Genomic DNA, 18,832 nt, shown 5'->3' with positions numbered 1-18,832 from the left:
CACTGAGTGCTTACTCACAGTATGACCCGAGCCTTGTGATTCACCCCTGCGCCTCAGCTTCCTCGTGTCAGATGAGGATAATAATAGGCTAATAAACCCTAACTCACAGGGTTGTTAGGAGGCAGCATAGGGTAGTGGGGAACAGCGTGGACTCTGGAGCCAGGCTGATTCTGCCATTTATTAGCTGTGTGGGCCGTGTGACTTTGGGCAAGAGTACCGTTACCTACCTCGGTGGATTGTTAGAACTCAGAGTTGAAGAAGATGTAGAAAAGCAAGAGGTCACCCCCGCTGTGTCCACCTGCTCCATGGCACACTACCCACCAGGGACAGGAGTTGACCCTTGAACATTTAAAAAGTGTCCCAAGGGGCGCCTGGGTGGCGCAGTCGGTTAAGCGTCCGACTTCAGCCAGGTCACGTTCTCGCGGTCCCTGAGTTCGAGCCCCGCATCAGGCTCTGGGCTGATGGCTCAGAGTCTGGAGCCTGTTTCCGATTCTGTGTCTCCCTCTCTCTCTGACCCTCCCCCGTTCATGCTCTGTCTCTCTCTGTCCCAAAAATAAATAAACGTTGAAAAAAAAAAATTTAAAAAGTGTCCCAATTCCAATCCCCTTCCCAGTTTGGAAAAGTTCCTAATAATGTGCTTTAGTGCCAGACACTGTGGAGAAGGGCAACATCTTTTCTAAAATTTATTTTATTTTTTATTTCGAGAGAGAGAGAGCATGCAAGGGGGAGAGGGGCAGAGGGAGAAAGAGAGAGAGAGAGAGAGAGAGAGAGAGAGAGAATCTTAAGCAGACTCCATGCTCAGCACAGAGCCTGACGTGGGGTTCGATCCCACAACCCTGGGATCATGACCTGAGAGGAAACCAAGAGTCAGACACTCAACCAACTGAGCCACCCAAGCCACCTGCCCTTCTTTTTTTTTAGATTAAAAAATTTTTGAATATAAGTTTAATGTTTTTTCTTAATTTTTTTAAATTTATTTTTGAGAGACAGAGACAGAACGCGAGTTGGGGAGGGGCAGAGAGAGAGGGAGACACAGAATCCGAAACAGGCTCCAGGCTCTGAGCTGTCAGCACAGAGCCCGATGCGGGGCTCAAACCCATGAACCACGAGATCATGACCTGAGCTGAAGTTGGACGCTTAACCGACTGAGCCACCCAGGCGCCCCTAAAAATTTTTGAATATAAGTTTACTTAAAGCAGTAGGTTCTGAGAGAGAGAGAGAGAGAGAGAGAGAGAGAGAGAGTACAAGCAGTAGAGGGAGAGAGAGAATCCCAAGCAGGCTCTGTGCCCAGTGTGGGGCCTGACACAGGGCTTGACCTGAGGACCCTGAGATCATGACCCAAGCTGAAACCAAGAGTCAGACGCTCAACCAACTGAGGCACCCAGACACCTTATGTAGAGCTGTCTTATATAGACATCTATTTGGAGAGCAGCACGTCTTAAATAGAGAGCAGACGCTTGAAATATTGGGGGTCCTAGTATTGAGACACCCTAGGTGACAGGGCCCTGCCAATCCCATCGTTCGTCTCCCCTGATTTTTCTTGTTCTTCTCTGCACACCAGGCTCTTTCTTGCCCCAGAGCAAAGATCCTTCTTTCAGGATGGACAGAGTTTTTAGTATATTCACAAATTTGTACATTGATCACCATTAATTCCAGAATATTTTTACCACATCAAAAAGAAGCCCCAAACTGATGAGAAGTCACTCTATCCCCCCCATTATGGCTAAATTGGTGCCCTCCCTGATCCATATGTTGAAGACTTACCCCTAGATGGGATGCACTTAGAGACACCATCTTTTTTTTTCCATTTTTTTTTAATGTTTATTAAGTTTTGAGTGAGAGACAGAGTGTGAGTGGGGGAGGAGCAGAGAGAGAGGGAGACACAGAATCTGAAGCAGGCTACGTGCTCTGAGCTGTCAGCACAGAGCTCAATGAGGGGCTCGAGCTCACAAACCGTGAGATCATGACCTGAGCTGAAGTTGGACGCTTACCAACTGAGCCACCCAGGCGCCCCATAGACACCATCTTTAAAGAGGTAAAATGAAGTCATTAGGGAGGGCCCTAACCTAATATGACTAGTGTCATAAGAGAGAGATCAGGACACAGACACACATTGTAAGACCAAGTGAGGACATAGAAAAAAGACAGCCATCTTACAAGTCAAGGAGAGAGGCCTCAGGAGGAACCCACTCTTTCAACACTTGATCTCTGACTTCTGGCTTCTAGAACTTTAGAAAATAAATTCCTACTGTATAAGCCACTCAGTCTATGGCACTTTGTTATGGCAGCCCGAGCAAATTAATACACCCCACAACCACTATCTACTGTCTTTTTAAAAAATTGTTTTTATTATTTTTTATTTTTAAAGTCTATTTAGTTTTGAGAGAGAGAGAGAGAGAGAGAGAGAGAGAGAGAGAGAGAGAACGAACAAGCAGGGGAGGGGCAGGGAGAGGGAGAGAGAAAATCCCAAGCAGGATCCACACTGTCAGCACAGAGCCCAGTGCAGGGCAGGGCTCGAACTCATGAACCATGAGACCATGACCTGACCTGAAATCAAAAGTCAGACAGTTGGGCACCTGGATGGCTCAGTCAGTGAAGTGTCTGACTTCAGCCTAGGTCGTGGTCTCACCGTTCCCGAGTTTGAGCCCCATGTCGGGCTCTGTGCTGACAGCTCAGAGCCTGTTTCAGATTCTGTGTCTCCCTCTCTCTCTGCCTCTCCCCAACTCGCTCTCTGTCTCTATCTCTCAAAAATAAATAAACATAAAAAAAAAAAAAAAAGGTTGGACGCTCAACTGACTGAGCCACCAACATACTCCATGTTTTCATTTTTTGTGGTGTTCAACTTCTGAGGAATTGCCAACCTGTTTGCCCCAGGGCCTTTGTACCTCTTGATTCCTTTCTTCCTCCTTACCCCAATATTCTGCCTAGTTACATTCTAGTTAGGGTGAATCAGCTTATTATGCTCTTGTGGAGAATCACATTCCATTCTGATACAAGACTTACCTCTCTAATTTTATATTCATCAATAAGGTTATTTGCTTAACATCCGTTTCCCTACTCACATGTGTGGGCATGTCTCTGTCTCATCCACCGCTGACTATCTCCAGGGCCAGGCCAGGCATGGCCACTCAATGAACATGCTGAATGAATGAATGGGAAAAGGGGGAGGAACAAAAGTCTAATTTTGAAATTCAAAGCAACCGCTGCAGGCTTCACAGCCAATCTGCCATGTCCTGCCTCATCCTGGGGAAACCGAGGTGTGGGCAGAGCTGGCTTCCTCTTTACTGTGAGGCACGTGGGTCCAGAGAGGGGCAATCTGGAGCAGGAGGGCTCACAGCCAGTTCAGGAGTCCATGCCCCAGGGTCACAGCGCAGCAGAGGGTGGAGAGGATGTAGGGAAAAGACCCATGGGGCCAGGCAAGGTCAGGGGCACTCCCCAGGGGGAAGTGCTCTTGAATCCCCACCATGGAACCTGGGAAAGGGGGAGAGAGGGAGTTTCGGTGGCCAGCCAAGGAGCCACTGGCACAGGAGTGTTGACTGGGATCTTCCTCTCATCTGGGAAGGTGGGTCCTTGGTGAAAGTTAACCTCCAGAGGGGAAGGAAACTGGGCCCACAGGGAAAGTGAAAGACCTAGCAGATTCACTCCCACTCAAAAGTCTAGACCTGACTTCATCTTGGTCTTTGGCAGGAAGGAAAGGACATGGGCAGCCTACATCTGCCCCAAAGGAGTCTGGGTACCTTTTGGGTCCCTGGGAACTCACATGATCTCAGAACTTGAAAACTGGGCAGGAGAAAGTTTCCCTCTGTCCCCCAGTCAGCCCTTTACGGACTACTGCACAGTTATGTCAAGGTCATGCTCCTTTAGGGCAAAGGCTGTGGTTTGTCTTTGTACCCCTAGCACCTGCACAGCCCCTGGCGAAGTGAGGCCAACGGAAGAACGACAACTAAAATTTCCTGAGCTAAACATTTCCTTCAGTTTACAGATGAGGAAACTGAGGCACCGAGAGGTAATTTGACCTGCCCAAGACCACACGGCTAGAGACAGAGCAGGGACCGGATCTGAGCAGTGTGACCCCAGCGGTCCCTCTCTTAACCATGATACTGTCTCAGGAAGGAGGAGGGAGAGGGAGAAAAGTAAAGGGGAATTGGACACCCGTTTTCAGAAATCACAACAGAACCGAGGCTCTGGTCAGGGTGGCCAGAAGAAATGTATACAAAGGCGGCTCAGGAGAGGGACAAGAGTCAAGCCTTGCTCACCAATGCATGGCAGTGAAGGCAGACAAATGGCCCCTGGAAGTCAAAAGGACAGATTGAAATGGTCCTTTCGGGGCCACTTAACCTCCCAGGGTGGTGTGGCACGGGGGCATGGAGGCTTCTACCAAGTGCCTTCTGTGTCAGGTACAAGCTACATGCCTCACATGCTAGACCCCTGCTTTATAATCAAAAGTAGAATCAGGGGTGCCTGGGTGGCTCAGTCAGTTAAGCTGACTTCGGCTCAGGTCAGGATCTCACAGCTCTTGAGTTCAAGCCCCAGTCGGGCTCTGTACTGACAGCTCAGAGCCTGGAGACTGCTTCAGATTGTGTCTCCCCCTCTCTCTCTCTGTCCCTCCCACTCTCACACTCTGTCTCTCAAAAATAAATAAACATAAAAAAAAAAGTAAAATATTAAGTTTGGGGCTGAAGCAGGGGTCTCAATGTGGCATGCAAAGGCTGGAGACCTCTGAGTTGGTTGGCTACATTTGTTACCTCGGAGATTTTATATAAAACTCGGCATTTTCTGCTTCTCCTGGAGACAGGAGCTCAAACACCCTCGGTCCTGGTATTCTGCAGGTCAACCAGTCAGGTAGGCAGACCAAGAATGTCTCTTTCACCCACAGCCCCCACCTCGCTCCCACTGTTTTTGCCTTGACACTGAGGCCGGGTGTCATCTGTCATCTTAGGTCGGCCTCCGTTCACTCACTTGCATTGCCTGCCTGGCCCCTGCTGCAGAAGCATGACAAATGTGACCAGAGGGGACAGTCTCAGGCCCCCTCTGCCGGGATTTGTGGGATCCTTGGGCAGTTTGTTCCTCTCGACACATTCATTTTCCTGGTTGTAAATTGGGGTATCATCTCTCTGGTAAAGTTTCTATGAAAACGAGTCATTGAACTAACACCCCTATAATGGGCCTACTGAACCTTCCTGGAATTGGCTTTTACTGTTTGTTAATAGTGGAAAAACTAGAAATAATCTATGTCCAGTAGGAAGGTGGTGAAGAAACCATGAAATGCTCTGTAGCCTCTAAAACTGAAAGCTGTAGGTGGTGGAGTACATACTGAGATGGAAGGGTGCCTGTGACATAGTAAATGAAAAATGCACGCTGCAGAACATTCTGTACATTATGACACGATCTCATTTTTATTAACAAAAATTATATATGTACATATTTTTTGTATATAGAGAGAAAAATTCTGGAAGCACACTTACCCCATCTGTTTAACAGTTATCAATGGGCTGTGGGATGGGGAAACGCTCACTTCTAACTTTTATATACTTAGGGTTTTTAGCAAGTTGAACAAGTGTTTGCCAGGGGCGGCCCTGTGCCAATCTCTCATCTTCCCAGCTCTGCTGGGTGGGTGTCTTCACTTCCATTTGGCACATGAGGAATGTGAGGCTGAGAGAATCAAGTCACTTACTTGCCCAAGGTCCCAGGACTAGTGGTCCGACCAGATTAAGAGATTCCTGAACAAATCTTTTCCCACCATACTCTAAAGCTTCTTCTATATAACCATTAAAAAAAAAAACTAGAACCCTAAAATGATTTAAAAAAAATTTTTAACATTTATTTCCGAGAGACAGAGAGAGACAAAGCATGAGGTGAGGAGGGGCAGAGCGAGAGGGAGACACAGAATCCAAAGCAGGCTCCAGGCTCCGAGCGGTCAGCACAGAGCCCGATGAGGGGCTCGAACTCACGAACCTTGAGATTTGACCTGAGCCGAAGTCGGTCATTTAACCGACTGAGCCACCCAGGCGCCCCTGAAATGATTTTTTAAAAAGGTCATTGTGGGGGCACCTGGGTGACTCAGTCAGTTGAGTGTCCAACTTTGGCTCAAGTCATGATCTTGCGGTTTGTGAGTTGGAGCCCCCCAGTGGGCTCACTGCTGTCAACGCAGAGCCTGCTTTGGATCCTCTGTCACCTTTCTCTGCCCACCCCCGCTCGTGCTCTCCCCAAAATAAACAAACATTTTTTAAAAATTAAAAAAAAAACTGAAAAGGTCATTGTGTCAGGCTGTGGGCACATTCAAGGATGACTAGGTCGGGGACAGTCTCAAGGCTGGAGGACCGCAGGTAGGTTCCCCTCTCTCGGAGTTCCCGGACTGCCACGGGGGCTCTCCAGCAGCACAGGGCCAAGCAGGTGCTGGCACCAACTTCCTTGTGGGACAGGGCCTCTGGGGGCTGCCTTGGGAGTTGTATTAGCAGGGCCCCTGTAAAATGGCTCTAAGGGACTTGGCTGTCATTTGTTTCAAGGCCACTGAGGCCCTACGTTGAACTCAGGTACTGGCTGGGAGCGATGTATAAACAAGGTATGAAAGGAAAGGATCCCTTCTTCTGGAGTGGGTGGAAATTTCGAAATCAAACTCTAATGTAATTGGGGGCAGGGGGAGCACATCAGGAAGCTCTTGACCAAAATCAATTATCATCTTTTGGTATCTGTTCATCTTTGGGGCTCCAAGGAGCCACTGAGCCACCCAGGTGCCCCTTGAGGTGGAATTTAAACAAGGGTCCACCATAGACCCTCCCAAAGGAATATGCTCTACAGGGAGTTCAAAGTCAGGTCGACCTGGGTTAAAAACCTAACTTTCCTACTTAGAGCTATGTGACAATTGTAGCTTCTCTGTGCCTCAGTCTCCACCTTCCTATGCTGCCAGGTGCTGGGTGGAGGAGAACAGATACAATCCATAAATGGGAGTTATTTTGTCATCTTTTTAAGATTTTTTTTAACGCTTATTTATTTTTGAAAGAGACAGAGAGAGTGTGTGTGCGTGGTGGAGGGGCAGAGAGAGAGGGAGACACAGACTCCGAAGCGGGCTCCAGGCTCTGAGCTGTCAGTGCAGAGCCTGACGCGGGGCTCGAACCCGTTAACTGTGAGATCACGACCTGAGCAAAAGCTGGATGCTTAACCGACTGAGCCACTCACACACCTTGGGAGTTGTTTTGTCTTCTTAAAGGTAAAGTAATGCTGGGGCAACGGGTGGCTCAGTTGGTGAAGCGTCCGACTCCTGATTTCGACTCAGGTCACGATCTCAGTTTGTGAGTTTGAGCCCAGTGTGCTGATAATGCAGAGCCTGCTTGGCATTCTTTTCCCCTCCGTTCCCTACCCATTCCTGGCTCAAACTCTTCTCTCTCTCTCTCTCTCTCTCTCTCTATATATATATATATATAAAGAAATGCAAAGTAACATCTAGAACAGTCCTGACCACTGTAACTAACTGCCGTGATGGAGATGTTCTAGGTCCCTCCACTGTCCAATGCAGGGGCCACTGGTCTCATGTAGCTTCAGGGTGAAAGTGAGGAATGAAATTTATTTTAAACAGCTACCGTGGCTAGTGAGTAATCAAACTGGACAGTGTAGACAGGCCCAGAAGACAGCCAGATTCAGGGGGAGGCAGATGGTACAGTAGGTAACAAGAGGAGCCAGGAGAGATGGAAGTGACAGGGGCTACGGACACGTGGCTGGACTGTGTGGAGAGCTCAGAAGGACCAGGAATGGCAGGAGCAGGTGGCTCCTAATGCTGAGTTGCTTTCAAGCAGGGGGAGGAAAGAACAGGCCTCGGGAGGTAGCCCAAGCGAAAGCCAGACACAAAAGGCACATATTCTATGACTGTGTTTATAGGACACATCTAGAATAGGCAAATCTATAGCGCAGAAAGATTAGTGGTTGTCAGGGACTGGGGACAAGGAGGAGGTGAGAAGGGGAGTGACTGCTAATGAGCATGGGGTTTCTTTTTGGAGTGGATGAACATGTTCTAAAATTAGGCTGTGGTGATGGTTGCACAACACTAAAATCCAAAGACCTGTCTGCTCTAAGTGGGTGGATTGTAGACTATGAGATTTCTATCTCCATCAAGCTGTTTAAAAATACCAAAACCTCAGGAGGCCTCAGGTCAGTGGGACCCCCACCCCCGACTTGGGGGTGGAGGGGGTGTTGGTGGGGATGCAGGCACGGCTCAAGTCCTGGAGCCTCAACTGCAGGAGCATCAGGATGGCTCTTCTCAGTTGAACTGTGTTCCATTTCCCCTCCCAAACTCTGACTTTGATTTAAAAAGCAAGAGCCATCCCTAGAGCTGAAGCCTTTACCGGGGAAGAGAAAGTCAATGTATGCAGAAGAAATTAAACACCAGATGGTGGGGGTTGGAAAGGACTCCTGAGAGAAGGAAAATGCTTGAGAGAGGCAGAAGGTGCAAGAAAAAACCCTCTCTGATCCCTCCTGGAAGGGCAATGCCATCAGACATTAGTATGACATTCCCAGAGGTAAAGTCACAAACCTGGTCTCATTTCCTTCCTAATGCCTTTCTTCATCAGGGACTGAGACGCTCAGGTGAGCACACTAGGTGAAGGACCTGGGAGCCTTAGGGCAGTGTGCTGGCTGAGAAAGCTGGTGCAGAGGCTGCCTCTGTGGGGAGCTGGGAACCAGGAGTGTGGCAACACCTAGGTCCGAGGATCCTACTAAAAAATAACAGGTGTCTGCGTGTGGGTTTTAAAAAGGAATACAAACAGTTTTAATTAAGATACAGCTATATGATTATAGAGGTGCACAAGCCTCAATGTTATCTATTTATTTAAAGTTTATCAAGAAAGGGGAGGGGGGGTGGAGGCGCAGAGAGAGAGGGACAGAGAATCTCAAGCAGGCTCTGTATTGTCAGCAAGGAGCCCAACACAGAGTTTGATCCCATGAACCGCGCATCATGACCTGAGCCGTAACCAAGAATTGGACACTTAACTGACTGAGCCACCCAGGCATCTCAAGCCTGAATATTCTTTTAAAGGTTAAAAATAGTACTTTTGGGGGCACCTGGGTAGCTCAGTCGGTTAAGCGTCCAACTTTAGCTCAGATCGTGATCTCAGCGTTTGTGAGTTTTGGCCCCACATCAAGCTCTCTGCTGTCAGGGCAGAGCTCACTTTGGATCCTCCGTCTCCCTCTCTCTCTGCCCCTCCCCCGCTCACACTCTCACTCTAAAATAAACATTAAAAAAAAGTTGAGGGGCACCTGGGTGGCTGTTATGCATCCAACTTGGGCTCAGGTCAGTGGGTTCCAGCCCCACAGTGGGCTTTCTGCCTTCAGCGCAGAGTCGGCTTCAGATCCTCTGTCCCGGTTTGTCTCCCTCTGCCCCTCCCCCACTCACGTGTGTGCTCACACGCACTCTTTCAAAAAGGAATAAACATTTAAAAAAAAGGTAAACAAAACTACCTTTGGCATATTCTGTTTTGTACATTTTCAAGAGAAACAGTAGTCTAAGGACAATGTTAAATTGAAAGATGTTAAGTTGTACTTCACGTTCTATTTTTATATCAGGTTCTATCTCAGGAGAACAAGAGTCCTAAGGCAAAGATTTGAAAAGACAAGATCTGCCACCTTGATCTTGAGTGACAGAAAAATTTGAACTAGATGGGAGAGAACTTCAGGTTCAATCACCCTCTCATTACAGAGGAAACCAGTTGGGAAGGGAGTCCTCAAAGGAAGCCCCTCTCTATCTTGGCCCCATTTTCCAATGTGTGAAACGCCCTCTGTGAGAAGACACCTTAACGGGCATACTGGTTATGTAGTTTAATGTGTATTTAAACACATAATGTAGGGGGCGCCTGGGTGGCTCAGTCGGTTAAGCGGCCAACTTCGGCTCAGGTCATGATCTCACGGTCCGTGAGTTCGAGCCCCGCGTCGGGCTCTGTGCTGACCACTCCGAGCCTGGAGCCTGTTTCCGATTCTGTGTCCCCCTCTCTCTGACCCTCCCCTGTTCATGCTCTGTCTCAAAAATAAATAAACGTTAAAAAAAATTTAAAAAAAAATAAACACATAATGTACATTAAAAACAGAATTAAAATATCAAACTTGTGATTTCATAAATACTAATGGTCAGAACGAGGTGCAGTTGAAAAAGGTGCATTTCAAATGGATTTAGAACACCAGGTGGTGATGGTTGTACAGGACTGTAAATGTACTGAATGCCACTGGATTATCTACTTGAGTGGTTTAAGAACATCTGGTGTTATATATGTATATTTCATCACAATGAAACAAAACATCAGGTAGAGAACAGTTGTGGCAGGACTGGTGCAGAAAGTGCCCCAGTCCTCCAAGGAAGTGGTGCCTTGTCAAGGGTGTGGACCATCTATCTGGGAGCAGTGAGTTATTAGCAAATCCCTTCTACACCAAGATAGCTGCTCTAAGGGTGGGGGTGGGTGGGGGCCAGGTTGCAACGGTTCACCACCTGAGGGAACCACAAGAGTTGTAGGCCCCCCAGGTGCCCTCCACTGGAGCCTAGGGGGCAGCGTGCAAGCATGTGGGAGGAGAAGGCACAGCTTAACTAAGGCACATTTATTTGCTCTTCTGGAGTTATTTCTCCTCAGCAGTGGTTAAGAGAAAGGGCTGGGGAGGTGGGCAGACCTGGCTTGATTCTCAGTGCACACCACCTTCTGGGAGACAACACAGTATCTTTTTACTGAAGCTTTTTTAATGTTTGTTTTTGAGAGAAAGAGCAGACATGTGCACACAAGTGGGGAAGGGGCAGGGAGAGAGGGAGAGGGAGAGGGAGAGGGAGAGGGAGAGGGAGAGGGAGAGGGAGAGAGAGAGAGAGAGAGAGAGACAGACAGACAGACAGACAGACAGACAAAGGATCCTAAGCAGGCTCTACACTGACAGCAGAGAGCCTGATGTGGGGCTCAAACTCGCAAACTGTGAGATCGTGACCTGAGCTGAAGTCAAGACACTCAGGAGGCCCGAACCAATGTCTTTTAACCCCAGTTGACTCACCTACAAAACGAGAATAGGAACAGTAGCTCCCTCCCAGGGATGTTATAAAGATTGGAACATATAACATATATCAAGAGTTTCCCATGGCACCTGGATTGTGGTAAACAGTCAATGAAGTTAGCTAGGATAATTACGGCAGAGTAATACAAAGTTTTCGCTTTTAAACTTAACTTTAATGAACACAAACGAGGAGAAAGCACTATTCCCAAATTTATTTGCGTTCAGAACTCTTACTTCATCAAACATTTCATGGGCTAGTACTCAGTGTTAACTCCCACTGAGAAATGCTCCTCCAGATACACCTCACAAACAGAGACTCTGATGAGGTTGGGGCCTGGCCCACCCACAGCCCCTGTGCTGGCTGCAGGCCTCTAGCCTCCCAGTCCAATGCTGAGACTGCAGCCCTTGGATGTCTCAGGAGGCCCAGCTGTAGAGTCTCAGAGAGTGATCTAGAATTAGTAGTAAACTCAAGGAATCCTAGAGATGCCCTTCTGTGACCTTGTTCCAAGGTCAGAATGAAGGGGACAGGAGCTGAATCACTTTGTGGTGGAGCATTAAAGGCCCAGACAGTACGGGTCTCCTGTTCTGGGACTCGGTGCTGGTTGGCTGCCTCCCTGGTGCGCAGGAAAACTCCACAGCCCAGAGAGGGGATCTGCACTCATTGGTCTAGCCAATTCTGCAGCGTGGCAGCCGCTACTAGAAATGGAAGCAGCACAAAAATTAACATTTACACAAAAGTTTGAAGATGTTCCTGAGAGCTTGTTTGGAGGCTCTAGCAGGGGAGCACAGCTACCCGCATACCCTTGACCGAAGAACGGTCCTTCTCTATTGGGAAAGGCCGTCCTCTTCAATAGAGTGTGCAGCTTCGGGAGGGACGCACATGGAATGGTGAGGGAGGAAGGGGACACCCGCCTAGCCAGCCAGATCAGCCGCATCAACCCTGGCGATCAACGGGGTGACAGATGTCGCAGCCAGATCGCCCTCACATCCATGAAGATGCTCCTGTATCAGCAGGAATGTTGCGGAAGAATACGGAATAATAGAGAAGGTAGTTTTCTGGGGAGAAGTTATGTTCTTTCAGGAGCCTTTGGTGAGTTCAGTTCCATGAAACAGGCACATCAAAACAAAACCTTATCGGGGTACCCACCCATTCTTCAGGAACGTCACCATCCCCACCAGCCCCAAGGACCCCACTAACCACCCCAACAATCAATAATAACTCTGAAGACAACGTCAATTCTTCTCAAACAGTTTAATAGCAAATAAACAAAGGAAGGTACCACACTTGGCAGATACAAAATGACTTTTTGTCCGTGTGTCTGTGCAATTAAAACAGATTTAGGTTCCCCGTTGGGACAAAAGGAAAAACACACAAAAAAAGGAAGGAGATTCCTTTTAAACACATACTCCCTTGCTCCAAACTTGTAACAATTTTTTTTTTCTTTTTTAATCCACTACACAAACTCTGTGATCAGGTCAGAAAAGCGACAAAGGCTCTTCTTGCCCTTTTTTTTTTTTTTAAACCATTAAAGTAAAATCCATAATTTTCTACATAGTACAACACAAGTTCACACAGAAAAGACATTTTCTTTTGCAAATCAAAACAGGAAAGAAAGGAAAGCTCAAACAAGGTAAAGGAAAAGCATTTCTACGGCTGAATCACGACTTTGAGTTGATTGAATCCCGTTGTTGCTGCAGAACAGACTGTGCGTTTGGTCATAGTGGCAATTTTTTTTCTCTTCACATTGTGAAATCACTTTACATTGTTTTCTAGTAGAAAAGGCAAAAAACTGTACAAAACCCCTAGTGTTAAATACAACGTTTGTACCAATAAAAAACTCACACAGGTTTGTCTCCAAAATGTAAAGTTTCTTTTTTTTTTTTTCTTTTTAAATTATTCACAAAAAGCAGCTGGAAATCAGAAAGGCAGCTGCCGCTCCAGGGTCTCAAATCCATTAAAACCACCACAGAACAATTAAAACAATCAGAGAGAGAAAAGGAAAAGGAAACAACGTCCAACGTTTGGCATTTGGTTTTATCCACAGGTTTTCCCAGAGCTCCTCTTGGAATTGAAAGCAAAATGTATTGGCAAACACGGATTCTGAATACACAGGAAGGGGAGCCTCGGCGCCTTCTGCCAACAGAGGCGGCTCTGTGCAGTCAGACTGTGGGGTGCACGGCAGTCTCGCTCAGGCTGGGGTTCCTGGCCTCTTTCCATCCAATCACCCCTTCCAGGAAATTAAGCAGCCTACCATACACTGGGCCTCCATTTGGCCGCCCTTTCCTCCTAGTAAGAGTGGCCTCAAGCATAATACTAGGCAACCCGCCGGGTCCCACAGAAGAAACTCCGCCAGGACCCCTTCCTTCATCAACCCCTGCATGGATGACGCTAACAGTGCTTCTACCTTCCCCACCCCCCTCCCCCCGTCCCTCGGCTACCCCTCTTCACCATTCCCTGGACAATCCTACTTCCCAGCTCTCCCACCCGCCAGCAGCTTAGGTCTGGGTGGAATCTATCACAAACTCCTCCCTCTGCAACCTCTTACCTCCACAGATCCATCCCGTGACCTCTAGTCTCCTCTGGCCTCTCCCTCCGCCATTCACATTCTTACTCAAGTCCCTAAGACCCTGAGGCTGGATGGTGCCACAAGAGAGGAGAGCAAGTTCCCCTCAGGGAACCAAGGAACTGGCTTGCCTGGCACCCAGGGACAGTAGCTATTTGGCTCTTCACCCAATTAAAACAAAAACACAAACAAAAACAACAAATCCCTGCCCTCACCCCCACCCCACTAAGCTAAGCAAGAGCAGAGCTGTGGTGAAGAGCCAGTGTGGGGTAGTTGGTGCCCAGGGCTGTAAACAGTGTGAAGACTGTAGTATTGTGCTTGTCACCTAGGAAAAGCGCTGGCAGGTATATTGCCGCTTAGTGCATGGATGGCCTCCTCCGAGTGGTTAAGAGCACCCTCCTTCTTTGGGGCTGAGGGACACTCACTACCCCTAATGCGCTGAACCTCTTGCCCACCCGCGGCCACCTTCTGGGTTCTATCTCTGCTCCTCGTGCCTGTCCAGGCCCCCTTCCCACCCATCTCTGAGCAGAGCAGCCAGCTTCCGCCGTCCCCCCCCAACCCCCCCAATGCTGAGGCCTGGAGGCCACATGAGGTGACAGTCTAAGTGCACAGGCAAACGCTCTAAGGGCAATAGAGGAGAAAGTTGCCACTTCAAAATAAAACAATACAATCTTGAAAAAAATAATCAACCCCACAACAATTTAAAACAGCTTCTTTGAAACCCTTTTAAATCGGTCAGTTTTTGCACAAACTATAGAAAACAGAGAGGTGAAGGTGATATATACGAAGGTGTGAAGAAACAGCAGGAAACATGCAAAACTTGTTTTTTCTGGGCATAATCTTAGTAGGAAAGGAAAAAATTCAAAACAAAAAAACACAAAAACAATACAAAAACAAAAAAAAAATCAAAGCATCACATTTTGCTGTGGAGACTGTAGGAACAAGCATGGAGGCGGGCACAGCGGGGCTGAGGGGAAGGGGCCAGAGGGATTTGAAGGCTCCCTGCAGGGTGACTACAGGGAAGAACCACAAAAGAAAAAGAAAAAGGGCTGGCTGGGGCCCAAATTGCAGCCTGCGGTCAAAAAGGAAAGGGGTTCAGGTGTTTTCTGCAGTTGAGAACTCAGAAAAACAAAAAGAACACATGCGGTCTCCTCAAGCCCCACAAACTATATCAGCAAAATGTGCTCAGGAGCCTCAAAGGTTTTAGTGACATCTTTTATTTCATTGTTTACTTCAAAGTTGTCTTTAAAACTAAGCACACAGAGAAACAAAGCCTAGAAACGGACTGGCTGTGTGTTCACAGAAATACAAACACCACGCGGTATGTGCTAGTAGGGCTGCTCTGAAGACAGTTACAAAGAATTGGAATCACAAAATCAAGTGGTTATCTTATGAAGTTCTAGAAAAATAGATTTTTTTATATTCAAATGCAAGTTTAAATATTTCCCCTTCAGCAGTCGTTCTAGCAAAACCAATTTGGCAGCACAAAAGAAAAAAAAAGGAAAAGAAAAAAAGAAATAACAAAGAAAGAAACAAACATAATAAAAATACACGTCAGCATCAAAGGTCAACACAAGGTCAAAGGTGAGAGTTCAAGCATCAGAGAAGCTGAAGAGACAGGGATTTGGACGATGTACTTGACGCCACATCGACATGCTTTAGGCACAACGATGAACAAACGGCAGGAATCTAGAAAAAAAAACAAACCAGAAAGAGGGAGACCCACTGAGTTACACAGAGCAATACATCCAAACAGAGAGAGAGAGAAAAGGAACACTCACTGTGTACAGCCCTGAAATGAGGAGGCGGGCGGGGCGGGGGCTGGGTAATGACAGGGAACTTTTGCACATGCTAACAATGGACACAGGGAAAAGTCAAAAAGGACATGGAGGACACCAAGAAAACATCCAACTGCCAGAGACAGAAGGGAACCTAAGGCTTGGATTTCCCGAGGCGCCCCAACTCGTCCCAGGAAGAAGGTAAGGTCTCTCTGGTGGAGCAGAGGTGCAGCCTCCCCACTCCTCAAACCCAGGAGAAAATAGAAGACCATGGCTGGGGTGGGGGAACTCTCTAGGGGAGAGGGCCAGGATTTGTCCTCAATTCTACAGGGATGGCCTTTTGTTTCCAGAAATCCAAGCTTTTAGTTTCCACACAGGCCCTGGCCACTCATGTGGGACCCAGGAGACAGTGTCTGGCTGCATTCAAGGCAAATCAATTTCATGATAAAACCCAAGTAAGAAACAAAACTATAGCAGAAAACACATTTATGTAAGTGAAACCCCCACACAACAGAAAAGGATTGCTTAAGACTCGACTGCTAGTCTCCACTCTCCGAGCTGAACCCTTCCACACCGTGAGACTTATAGGGGAGCAGCTTCTTCACAAACCATCTTTGGCCTGGGGAGAGAACCGTGCTCAAGGGCAGTGCTACTGTGCTCACTCGCTGGGCAGGAGAGAGGAGAACAGAGAGAAGTGCCTGGTCTCACCAGCTGGCCGCTGTGGCAGCCCAGGGCCCTGCTGTGGCACATGCTCCCTTTAGAAAAGAGAACTCACAGGCAGGTATGAAACCTCTGGGTCTGCTATCAAAGGTGGGCTGACTGCACCTTTGCCTTTCATATTATTCAAAAAGGCGTTTCAGAAGGTCCCGGAGCCCAGGACAAATCCATGGACAAATAATTGTGAAATGGGGCAGGAGGGGGATGGGAGAGAAAGCAGGGAGGGAGTGGAGTTCTGGGCTTTGGAAAACCCCATAATGGCCAAGGAGGAAGACAGAACAGAAGGTCAGCTATCACAGCACCGGCAGCACCCTGGGGAGCACAGCTCTCTCCTCCGCCAATTCACAGCATTAACTCCTTCCCCTCTGGCAGATTATTAGCTGGGCTGCAAACGGGCCACAGAGAGTCAGTAGTTTCAATCATACACAGCACCCTGTGTGTACAACAATCACATTCTGGATTCTACAAAATCCTGGCCTTTTCCAGAGATATAATTTAGGTAATAAATATTCTCCACCCCGGAGCTGTATAAAACTTCTATAAAAATAGAAACGACATTCTTGGTTCCAGCCGGTTGGGATTCAGAACAGCGCCTCCCCAACCTAGCATTTTTTTCTTTTTTTCTTTTTTCTTTTTTATTTTTATTTTTTGCATTTATTTAAAAAATCCCATCATGACCCTGGAAGCCTTTGGAACAGTTTTATCCTTGAAACACAGGACACATTTCTCCCAGTGCACGGAATTCAAGTTTACGTGGTTCAGCTTAAGAAGTATGTTTCACGTTTCTTAGAGGACAACAGACCCAAGTTATCACTATGAGAAGGGAACAGCTGTCCCTGCTTCAATGGGATAATCCAACACCACCAAACTATCTGTACAACAGCAAGACGGTCAATCCCTGTCTGTGACCCAAAGGGACAGCATGACAAGGAGAGAGTCCCCATCTGACTTAATACCAAGGCAACCCCTTTAATCTCATCTCTGCTGTTAGGGGTCAGGACCGATGTTTGTGAGGCTTAAGATCCCAGGGACCCTGTCCCTGGCCTTGGCTAAGAGTCATATCCCAACAGGGCTACCTCTGCCCAGGTGCACATTCCCAACAACAGCGCGCCCTTTCTGGCTCTCCAGCCCCACAGCATTTCTTGGAGCAGAGGAAGGGCCCAAAGGCTGTGTGGGTCACAGGCAAGAGCCGCAGTGATGCCTGTGGGAGGCAGCAGGGAGCTAACTGTAAGCATGAGGACAAAAATGAACATGGTAATACTGAGGTAAATGAACACTAAATCCATATGGAGGCTGTAAACGTCCTGTTGTCTCCTCTGTCCCCAAGAGCAGAAGGGGCTGGAGTGGTTAGAAGAGGGGCCTGTCTTGGGGGGGCGGTGGAGGGCAGGAATACCACATCTGGGATCCCTCAACCACAGAGGCAAGCAAAGATTTCTCATCCTTTTACGGATAAGTGCTGGCCGCTGACAAATGCAGCACTCTGGCTTAAAGGTGCCTTCTGATTCAGGTACACCAAGAAGAAGCCTCCCCCCGCCCCCCGCCCCAATTCAATGGCTTTTGATCACTCTGCTCAGGAGAGGTGCGCCCTTCAAGCTAGATACTGTAAGCTCTTCTTAGATCTACCCTCATGAGAAAACTGTGGCTTGGGATGGAAGTGACACTCTGCTGTGGTCAAATCAACTACAAGGAAGGAAACCAGACAGTGTCTTGCCTAGAGACCTTGTTTAAAGGGACCTATTAGAAATGGGCCGTGGTCTAACAATGTGGTGTTGAAATAAACTAAAAACGATCTTTTTGACCGGCTGCTTCTCCTTAACAGCCATCAGCCAGCCGGAGCCAATCCAACACCAATGGGTGGCTGGAAAAGCCAGTAATGGGTGATGTCTCCCTGCATGTTGCCTATGTCAAGCTAATTTAACAAATGCTTTATTTCCACAGAACTGTCTTCCCCTTCTTGGGAAAGAGCAGCAGAAATTCTGCACAAGAATCTGAAAAACAGGTGGCAAGAACTCAGTAACTCCCCAGAAGATAGCTATGGAGGCACTTCAGCCTGTGGCTCCTGGGGCCATTGGGTGTGGGTCACTGTCCTCACCTCCAAAGCCAGCCTCGCCTCTGCCCTCCCCCCGCCCGCCCCCAAGGCTCTTGGGCACCAGTTCTCATTTCACCCACTCTCGCACTCAGGGAGATTCTGGGGTCAATTTTTGGTTTCACTCAGTCCTCTCTTGGGGTAGTGTGGGGAAAGGTCTGATCTTTTTTAATGCTTCTCCATTCCCCCTCCTCCCCCCAGGGCGGTTTGATGTTGGTCCTTCTCAACACACACTGGTTACAAACACAGCAAACTTTAAATAAAGAAAAAAACTCAGGATATGGCACCTAAACTCCAAAGTAAAACACTGGAAACCAAAGCACAAACTCGTCCTCTGTACGAAGCGAAACTCCCACAGAAGGCAGTAGCCGAGTCTTCGGGGCAAGCTGTGCCTGCGAGAGTGGCAGGGATCAGGGTCCAGGGCTGTCAACACACAGCCTTAGGGCTTCGAATCATTAAGGGTGCTCCTCCCCCACTTACCAGAAGACCCTCTCACTCCAGTCTCAGAGGGGAGCACGCTCAGTAGGGCTTGCTGTCATTCTTCGAACGTTTGAGCTGCACTTTAAGCCGCTTCATTCCAATCTGAAAGCCGTTCATGGACTGGATGGCAGCTTGAGCCGAAACAGGATTGTCGTAACTTACAAAACCTGTGTATCCAAGCAGAAACCTGGGTGAGGGAC

The 18,832-nt window shown here is 48.0% G+C and overlaps 1 protein-coding gene across 9 annotated transcripts in view; it reads right to left on the bottom strand.

Annotated features, from left to right (window-relative positions):
* Positions 1-12,240: 12,240 nt before the first annotated feature.
* The window catches only part of CELF1 (CUGBP Elav-like family member 1), a 76,495-nt gene continuing 69,903 nt past the window's right edge, over positions 12,241-18,832 (bottom strand). For 7 of the 9 annotated variants that reach the window (XM_040495170.1, XM_040495167.1, XM_040495172.1 and 4 more), the window contains one exon: positions 12,241-18,799. In XM_040495170.1, the coding sequence (XP_040351104.1) occupies positions 18,672-18,799 (128 nt within the window). In that variant the 3' untranslated portion in view covers positions 12,241-18,671. The remainder of the gene's footprint in view (positions 18,800-18,832) is intronic. The other 2 variants (XM_040495168.1, XM_040495169.1) reach the window with 2 other exon arrangements.

The sequence above is a fragment of the Herpailurus yagouaroundi genome, unplaced genomic scaffold, assembly GCF_014898765.1.
Source record: "Herpailurus yagouaroundi ecotype Mexico unplaced genomic scaffold, PumYag 187, whole genome shotgun sequence".
Classification (NCBI taxonomy): Eukaryota; Metazoa; Chordata; class Mammalia; order Carnivora; family Felidae; genus Herpailurus; species Herpailurus yagouaroundi.
This window is presented reverse-complemented; position numbering and strand designations above follow the sequence as displayed.